Below are 10,370 nucleotides of genomic sequence, written 5' to 3'. Positions count from 1 at the left end.
TCTCAAGAGAATGTGTTGTTCTTCATGGTGATGAGCACAACTTTGATTCAGTGCCATGTAATTTAACACTTGGATGTCCTGACCGATATTATTCTACATCCGAACTTTACAAATGTAAGAATTTTTTTTATACATGTAGAAGAATATTGTTCGAAATAAATATTTCATTTACCTTAAATTTTCACTGAAAAGCTTTTTGGGGAAAAATTTTTGGCCAGAACCCCTTACTTCAAAATCTTTTACCACAATTCATTTTTAGCTCACCTCTACGAAGTCAGCGTCGATTTTCCAAGTTTAAATTTTTGGTACTGTTCTTCTAAGCCATACATTAATCAGAGACCAAAGTGTGTTTCATTGTATCGGTCAATGTTTCAGATGCTGCAATTTCAGCAAAGGAAGATCAGGTTAATGTTTTGGAGCAGGCTAAGGTTTTTGGTGCAGGTTAAAAGTTTTTGGTGCAGGTCTCATTTCAAAGTACTTCAAACTATATAAGCCCTATGTTGATCAAACTAGCATCGCTGATACATCTGAGGATGCAAACTACCAATACTGCTTCGCATACTTAATCTGACTTAAGTTTTCCGGATGAGTGAACAGGTTAAATGGTTTGAAACAGCTTTATTTTTAAGTAACTATAGGGCCTATGTTAATAAAACTTGTATGTATACATGATACATCTAAGGATGCACACTAATGGACTTCCTACGGATGGTGGTTCTTACATACATTTTCAGAATAATGGACAAGATTAGAATTTTGGGTACAGGTATATTACTATGCCGTATTTGATTTTTTTTCAATGGGCGACTAGTTTGAAGTTCTTGGATAAGTCTATACCAAAATATCTGCAAACCGTCTCAGATCAAAATTACATAAGCGTTGCATCTTGGGATGCACACTTCTAGATTATTAGTTTGATGTTGGATTTTGCCTACTAAATAAAAAGACAACATTCGTTGCGGCTAGTACAGTTCTGTAATCTCTTATTGCCTATGCTTTAAAGAATCTTGAACTCAAATTGACTACAAACAGAATTTGTTGGATATTTAGAAAAAAAATCTTAAATCTACGTATGTTTGATTTAAAGAAGATCTTGAAACTTTAGCCCTACATACTTGACTAGCATTTTATTCCCATTTTTCTTGCATTTGGTAAACATATCTAGGAGTTAACTTTATTTAACACTTCCAATGATCCTTTACGGTGTACAATTATACTCGGATGACTATTAGCACCCTTAGGTAAATTAGTAATGTTGTCCTATACAGAAAAAATACACTTTACACGAATTTGTTAAATAAATAAACAAGATTGTACTGAACATTACATAACGAAATTTTATATTTCAGTCCAAGATTGTTTTGGAATCTTTTATAGGTAAGTTGCCTCATGTTATATAACAAACCTGTGACGAGATACTGTATTATAAATAACAAATTTACAGATATTATATAGTTTCGATTGCTCATCGTTATTTTCACTTTTTAAAAAAAATTAAGGATATGTCTCTCCTCTCGTCAGCTTCTGAGAAAACTTTGGTAACTAATGTGGACTTTTCAGCCAATGATGCTGGCTTGTAGAATATTATGTTGACTTGTAAGAAAATTATGTTGACTTGTCAGATAATACATCGACTTGACAGATCTTTATGTTGACTTGTTGGATACTTATGTCGACTTGTCGGAAAATATGATCAGCCGATGGCCTTACTGGGCATGGACCTATTTTCATGTTAATTTTTTTTATACACATGAATAAGTGACAAGTTAACTAAAAGAGATGACAAGTTGAGATAATTATCTGACAATTGGAGGGCAGAAATATGCCACCATTTTTTTTTTTATTAGATAATCAGGAATTTTGGCATTTTTGATTGGTCTTCACGCTTCTTTCCTGAGATGTGCATCAGAGTTTGTTCACCTCAAATGAAGAACTGGGAGGTTTATTCGTGTTTTCCCTCTTGACCAACCATAGATTTGCTTCCATTTTTTTGATTAATCAAATTGCGTGTTTAAAACGTGTCTTTATGAATGTAAACATCACAGTTTGCCAATACCGAGGAGATTTACTTTAGTGGTAAATGGTTTCAGCCAGAAGGGCACATCACACTTGCAAATATTAAAAATCCCTGGTCGACCTCGATCTACTGCTTCAACAATTCGAGAAATCGCCAAAGGGGGGCCAGAAGTTTACATCGGAATTCCGTATTTGTCAGTTTTGTGGTGGATCTAAAGTGGCGTGTTATACTTACTTTGAAATTTTAATTAATATTTCGATTATTGAAATGAAAAAAAAAAAATGCAAAATGGGAAAAATAAAACACTTCTTATAAATATACCTGTAAAATACACTGTATTAATCTATACAGATCGTTGCGTTCTATACAGTCTTGAAAAAAAAAAATCAACAACAAATCATCCAGAATTAATTAATGATATTGGCTTCGCCCGTTATGCAAATCATCCCTTGTTTTCCACTATCGTTGATGCCCTGCCATACTATACTAACTTAGACAGTGATTCCTTAAAAATGCAATGACACATATTTGAAGCTAAATTTTTCTCAAAGAGCAAGAGCCACTTTGGGCCTTATTTGGCCCCGAGAATTTCTGAAAAATAAAATCCGCTCAGTTTAGATTGCAAATGCAGTATTTATCACTTGGAGTGTTAGTGACCACGTATCTATTAATCATGGCGTAGGCCTAATTTTCCCTCTAGTCAATGCATTATGACGTCATAAAATGTGTCATTTTCCTCCTATCCTGTAAATTCCTTTGAAAATGGCCTAAATTTGAAATATTTTTTTAATATTTCATATAGACTCTGTTCCAAAACATGCAAATACATAATGAAAGAACTGTTTCTGAAGATCAAAAAACAAGTTTTATTTTTTGAATCGTTGGCTGTGCTCATATTTAAATTATTTGCTGAAGGTTGTCAAATACGCATGTTTTCTGCAAATTTCAAGAATATTGGAATTTCTGAGAGTCTTTTTTCCTTTATCTGGATTCTCAAAAAAATATATATTGTTGGAATGAAAGTGTCTTCTTTATTTTGATATATGAAATGGGAAAGAGGGTAATAGTTGATCGATTGATATAGTTCAGGGTAATTTTATGCATAAAATGAACCTAGCTCTTTTCTGTATTATATCACGACTTTTATATTGCAATAGCATTTCACATGAAAATATATTAAAAATCTTATTTCATCTAAAAGTAATTGAAACTTAAAATTTTTGACGAGTTTGATTGACACACCCTTGCACTTTTTCACAAATTTTATTTTCTTGTTGTTAATACTTAGGAAAATGGGAATCTTGTTGTGTATTAATGAAAAATATTAAAACTTTAATCCAGAAAATTCAGAGTAGAAATATTCGAAAGCAAAACATACACACAGTATATTGTCAGTCCATGGAGTTGTGGTGAGCAGACTTTAACAATTGAACACACTCAGTGAATCGTAAACCTTAACAATAATAAACTCGTATCCTTCTTCAAAAACTGTGTACTTTTCAAGACTGTGTTCAATTTGTTAAACTCTGTACACAAAACTAAGCGCGAAATGACGATACTTGTGAAGGAGTTTTGCTTTCGAACATTTCTACTCTGAATATAATTAATTTTATGGATTAAAGTTTTAACTAATAAACAACAAGATTGCCACTTTTTCTAAGTATTAAAATTAAGATTTGTGAAAGTGCAAGGTTTTGTCTATCAAACCAATCCAAAAATTTAAAGTTTCAATAACTTTAAGATGGAATAAGATTTTTGATATATTTTCATGTGAAATGCTATTACAATAGATAAGTTGTGATAGTACTAGTATACAAAAAATATCTTTAAATATGTGTCTATACCCCTTTAAGAATATATGCAATTTAATATGGATTCTGGTTTAAACCTTTCTAGCGACGGTGCTGCTAAAATAAGGAATATGTTTTCTAATACATAATACATTTTTTATAATCTTGATAAAAATATTCAAATGCATTCAGTTATGTTTTAGTGTAAATCAACTTTAAACAGGTAATATGACCCTTGGTGGAAGAATGAGGGAAGGGGATAGGACATAATTATATACAATAGTGCTCTTGAAAATTGCAAATGGGATACTAGTATATAAGGAAACATTTTCAAAAATCTACAAAGAAAGTAGGGCGAAAGGTCCCAATTAAACCCCTGCGACTCTTTTTGCCTGACGTCACGGCGTCAGGCTGTATAAGGATTGAAAATTGCTTGATCCGAAACTAATAGATCATACTCAGAGAGCTAGATTTTGTGCAAGCTGATTTACATTGGAAATCTTTTACCTGCATTTTAAAAGAACCTTTTTTCCAGGGAAACAATGATTTTACTGATGCAAAATAATGCAGTATTTACTTTGTTTACTCTGTTGGCATGAAACAGATTATTCCATGTGATTTACCGTTTCAACGTGTCCGTGTATCTTTTTTTCTGCATTTCTATACTACTGGATCAGTCCATTTATGTTCTACAAAAGGGGTGAATCGCTCTTTTCGCGCCAAATGTCACGAGTAAGCGATCTTCGTACCTTTTCTTGGATTGTTCTATTGTATGAATGGGGGTGCTAACTTCCATGGAATTAAATAAAGCTTGTTATTGTAACCTCCATCTTCTTATGATTCAGAAATTCTATCTACAAATTATATCTTATTCCTTAAAACAACATATGAATCGTATGTATCAGAATATGGACATGCAAAACAAAAGAAATGATTTCTCTAATTTGTTTCCCCTCTGTTGGTTTATTCCATATTTTAATGGACTAGTCCAATCACCACAAACGATCGACGCAGTTCAACCATGTTCCAGACGATTTGACGAAAGAAATTACCTGTGCGAAATCTTGGATTTCTTTTCCACAAAGGCCTAAATGTTGGATTTACCTATTTCGTTCTCAAAAAATTATAGTACCAACGTTTCAGAAAGAAAAAGATCAATGAACACAAACTACTACTGTTTACTTCATTGGAGAAAATGCTTTCCTACAACATATGTATTTAGTTATATCCATTCTCTAAAATGTTCACAATGAATGATTTGACAACAGATTTCAGAATAGGTGTAGCTTTAAATTTAGATCCAGGGTTAGATCAATCTACTCTTCAATCGCATCATCTCGGGTCTTTTCGTCAGAGGTTGAAAAACAAACTCGAATGTATCGACATCATCGGATGTTAAAAATTTATACATTCCCTGTTTATAGTAAAAACGGAGTTAGAAGTCCCTTCTATAGTATATTTTAGATAATATCATTACATTGAATAAAGTTAACTCCATTTTCCACAGAAAATAGGTCTATATACATCATCCATGCTTTATTTCAAAGTTTGTGAAAAGGGGGGGGGGGTTCATGGCGTATAAATTAACAATACATTTGTGGTCTCCTTCCCTAGATAAGGCCCGAGGAGTGGGACCGAAAAGTTGCGATTGGCAGAAAACCCACATACATTAACCATTCTGTTAACAACTCTTCAGAATGCAGCAAAGGCATCGTTCTTTTACAAGTTAAGTAATTAAATATTTTTACAAGGTTCTCAAATAAAAAGACATATTTCAAACACAAAAAAGTATTGCTCAAAAGGTTTATCACTTCTCTTACAGATATTGATTGATTAAGTCAGGCAAGCTTTTTGAAAAGCTGTTACTTGTTAACAATTATGTTTTACATTGAAATAGTTTGACCAGCCTGAAACCGAAGGAGAAGGAACCACAACGAACTCAATAAAACAGTAAGATTTAGAGTTATTGCAAATATGATCTGGTTGTATTTTAAGGTCACCTATTGGTATCCGTTTACGTCCGTCGTGCGTCGTTTGTTAACATATGATCATTTTCAGCTTCTCTGCAACAGCTCAACCTATTTCAACGAAATTTGGCATAAACATCCATGGGTAAAAGGGAACAAAAGTTATGAATTTCATGGCCCCTGTCCTCCTGGGGCCTGAGGGGTGGTGGGGCCAAAACCACTCAAATTAATGTAATCTTTAAAAATCTTCTTCTTTACTCTTGGACATCAAGCAGTCAAACTGTTTGTTTGATTGTAATAAACACTGAGTCCTCTATCAAAATTGTGAAATTCATGGCCCCTGGTTAAGGGGTTCTACTGCTAGGGCGGGGTTGTATGTAAAGATTATTCAGTGAAAATGCATTATTTATTTAAAAATCTTCTTCTCTACTCCTTGGCATGAAATAAACTACCCAAGTACATAGTTATATTGAATAAGACTGCTTTTTCTGTGAATTTCATGGCCCCAGGGTCAGGGGGTTATAGTGTTAGGGCGGCCCTACATACATTGCTAGTATATAGTGAAAATGCATTATTTTTATTTTTTTTGAAAATTTTCTTCTTTACACCTGGGCGTTAAAGAAATAACCAAGTACATACACTGTAATTATGCTGAATAAGAATGCCTCTTCCAAAATTATGAATTATATGACCCCAGGGTCAAGAGTTCTTTTGTTAGGTGCTGTTCTATTTATTATATAATGAAAATGCATAAATTCTTTTAAAAAAATTTCTCCTCTGCTCCTGAATATTATACGAATGAACTACGAGGGTTGTCCCGTAAAATCGTGGACAAGTTGTCTAGTGTAAAAAATAAACATCACTGCGTTCTGAAATTTTCACTATTATTGAGTACATATATTAGTAATATACACAGCGAATTTCAGATAAATATATGCATAAATAAACAAATTATGTAATTTTATGCCATGTATTGTATCACCTTACGGCGGATTACAACGTCAAAGTGTCTAAAACAGCGTCACGTTTTATATTTATGAAAATGAAGTTGGATGATGAGTCCGACTTAAATTTAGGAATTTCATTATACATATTCTTTAGTCTTCATAAACAGTCGAAGAACCAATTGGCACCCTCATGCGATCTTCTGAAGATTTATCAGTACGTTACGGACAGTATTCTCATCATCATTCAACTAATAGAAAATCTCATATCGGCGGTCTACTGTGACAGAGTCTTTTGCTATTACAGTAGGAGTTTGTCCGTATTTTTTGTACTCCCGAGGGACTCGATCAAAGATCAAAGAAGACTTCGCTAAGAAAACTTCTATTTCATTTGTATACTTAAGATATTGTGATATTTTTTAATCTTTTTTCTTCTATGGATGTAACCTATGGAATGGCATTGCATTTGTCAGATCTTTAAAACTCGTTTTTAAAGCATTTGCTTATTTTTTGCATTTAAGCAATAATTTCCATAAATTCTTATTTTAAAATTTTGTTTAAAGAAAATTAGCTTTTTAGCTGTAACATTTCCCACAATCCATTGATTTATGACTTTAATTGTAAGACCATTAAACTGTATTATCCCCCCTCCCGCTTTGAAAGTGGGGGTATATACTAGTAGTTCAGATTGATTCCAATTGGAAAAGTCGAACTCAACTATGAAACGGTATTTGCTAATCTCGGGCAAGAAGAAAATTAAACAATGGGTAAAAATTCAATTCCAGATCGTATTGCATTGAATAAAGAATGGAGGCGTACAATTCCCCCTTCTGAGAAAAGGCATTTCTCAATTCTAAAAGTTATATTTTTCACTTTTACATTGTTTATACAGCTGTATCATCTTTTACACATTTAATTCTATATATCATTGCTTTAATATCTTATTAATAATAATTTTTTCACTCATGTTTTTAAGATATGTGAAAACAAAAAAGGTAAAGATTCCCATATGATTCGATCTCTCTCTCTCCATAGCTCAGGGTTTGGTCAAAGATCGACCGCTTTAACCACTACGCTACGAAGTATATGCATTATCGACGTCGGTCAGTGTGATTTAAATGAATGGGTTTGTTGAAGGGTACATTTTTCCAGAAATTTTCGATTTTCATATAGAACGGGTTCAGATTCCATTTTTTTTTTTTTGACAAATGAAATAGATTTTACATTAACGTTTCCATCATTTAACGTTAACGAAGAATGGAAACTTGACCCATTCATGTTCAAAATTCATTTTTATACCTCTAATAAATCCAGCCCCGTGGGGATCCGGGTTAGAATAGGTCCTCAGTATCCCCTTGCTTGTCGTAAAATGCGACTAAATGGGGCGGTCCTTCGGATGAGACCGTGTAAACCGAAGCCCCGTGTCACAGCAAGTGTGGCACGATATTTAAAGATCCCTCCCTGCTCAAAATTTTGATAATTGTAGAAGATTCTGTGCGAAAGATTTCAACGATGGACGATGAAGAACGTATGAGAATTCTTTCAAAAATTCTTGGACTTGCACACTGTCTTACTCTTTATTTGAAAACTGGGCTTAATGTGTGGGATTTGAAAGAAAAGATAATAATTTATTCTGTATCCATCAATGAGCATTTTGGCGAGAAATTGTTAAAGGTTCTGGAAAGTGTACAGGATACTAAGGACTATGACAATTTAGACATAGGGATTCTTTTTACCTTGTTGATAAATTTCTGTCGCAATATAAAACCTCCTGGGACAGGATGGGACTATAAGCCTAAGGATGAGGATCATTCTGTTGGAGCTGACATAGAGAGGATCCGCATTTTGTGGAATCTGTATTGCGAGGATCAAGTTGATGTTCCATATCTTCAGGAAATGTATGGACGAATGAGTGATAAATTTGGAGATCTTTCTAAAGAAGGGGATTCAGCTAGTTCCAATAAAGCTGATTGTAATGCATCGAAACAGAAAATTCAAAGTAGGAATATTGTTTTTATTTATAATATATAAAGATAAAACATAAATTATTTACCAATTTTAGAATTTAAAGGAAATTTAATATTGAAATGATACAATGTCAATTAAATTATAAATTTTCCTTTTCATTTTAGTTGTAAGTTTGAAGACGAACTATAATGTTGAAAATGGAATAGTTGTGACAAAGAACATCAATTCAGCCATGGCACTATTGGACACATCTGGCATTGTGATTTGTATTGGCGCCATTGGATGTGGCAAAACAACGTCTATGAGATATATACAAGATATATATAAGGACCAAGGTTGGGAGACGGTTTGGTTTGATGAACATATTGTTGAAAATGAACGTATTAGATATGAAAATGACAAAAAAACTTCAATTTTTGTGATAATTTGTTTGGGACATTTAACTGTAAAGCATTTTCTTCCGACCATGTCTTAATGTGTTAATCAGAAACACATGAAAAAAAGCAATGGACATTTAAAAGTTTTATTGGGAATTCATCAAAATGTGTACGACGAAATCTTGAAATTAGGTAGGGTACAGATTATGGACACCAAAAATTTGATCGATTTTGATCATCTCGATAAAGCTGAAATGTTATTGATTTGGAAAGAGTTGAAAAAAGAGGGCCACTGCGTTCGTGATCCAAGCTGCTGGTTTAAAGACATCGAGTTTTTATCTGTATTCTCAAAACTGTCGCACTATCCAGGACTTGTGGGTAATCCATTTTTAATGTTTATGTATTGTCAGCATCATGACTTCTTCTCGAATGAGGATTTCACCAAAGCATCTGTGACAGCATTAGTTAATCATTTTAAAAGAATGCACGAGGTGAATCATGAACTTTACTATGTTCTTACTTATATAATGTTTGTAAGAGTTTACAACAAAAACGAAGACATGATGCCATGGACCGGATTGCTCTCAGCAGAGTTAACAGAGGATAGTATAAAATGTTGTGTGGAAAAGTATCCTGAATATTTTATTGAAGAGAGTGATACAGTAGAACTGAAACATGAAGTACTATATATTGCACTTTTTAAAGCTTCATATGATGTATACGCTGTGTTTCCTGCACTTGTTCACCATTGTGATATAGCGACCATTCTCCCATTAACAAGACACAGAAAAGAATGTGACAGTGATTTTGTCAATTGTTTACCACCGTCCCACACAGAAAACAAACGAATGGTAAAACCTTTAGAAAGAATTACAAATGCGAAGGGTTTAAAGTTTAATAGACCACCATATCTAAAAAGAAAGTGGGAAAAAAACGCAAAAAATAACATGAATGGGATAGAAAAAATTTTGAGCAATTAAAATGTATAATCATCCTAGAACATTTTATCTTTTAAGCTCACCTAAGCTAAAGCTCAAGTCTTTTATTTTTAAATTCGTAGATGATGGATTTTGTTAGGGATTTCATATATACAGACAGTACAATATATTAATTGATATGCAATGCATACTTTCATTTCTACTTTCTAAGAATTCGTACTAATATTATACATTTTCTATAAATTTTTATTAGAAAGGGGCATTGCCCAGTGTAAAAGTTAAGTTGTGTTTTATTAGTTTTTATTATTATTACAAGTTGTTCCAATTACATTCATGTGAATATTTGGTATACATTCATAATACACTTCA

At 32.9% G+C, this 10,370-nt stretch overlaps 1 protein-coding gene across 1 annotated transcript; it reads left to right on the top strand.

The window, feature by feature from the left end:
• Positions 1–8,208: 8,208 nt before the first annotated feature.
• Positions 8,209–9,414, top strand: LOC134257381 (uncharacterized). The gene is made up of 2 exons (XM_062740006.1): positions 8,209–8,717; positions 8,851–9,414. Exons 1-2 carry the CDS (start codon positions 8,231–8,233, stop codon positions 9,159–9,161), a joined length of 798 nt encoding a protein of 265 aa, XP_062595990.1. The 5' UTR covers positions 8,209–8,230; the 3' UTR covers positions 9,162–9,414.
• Positions 9,415–10,370: the final 956 nt, after the last annotated feature.

This window comes from Saccostrea cucullata, unplaced genomic scaffold, assembly GCF_032062105.1.
Source record: "Saccostrea cucullata isolate Sc308-1 unplaced genomic scaffold, CSIRO_AGI_Scuc_v1 ctg884, whole genome shotgun sequence".
In the NCBI taxonomy this organism is placed as follows: domain Eukaryota; kingdom Metazoa; phylum Mollusca; class Bivalvia; order Ostreida; family Ostreidae; genus Saccostrea; species Saccostrea cuccullata.
The sequence above is the reverse complement of the archived record's forward strand: the minus strand, read 5'-3'. Positions and strand labels throughout refer to the sequence as shown.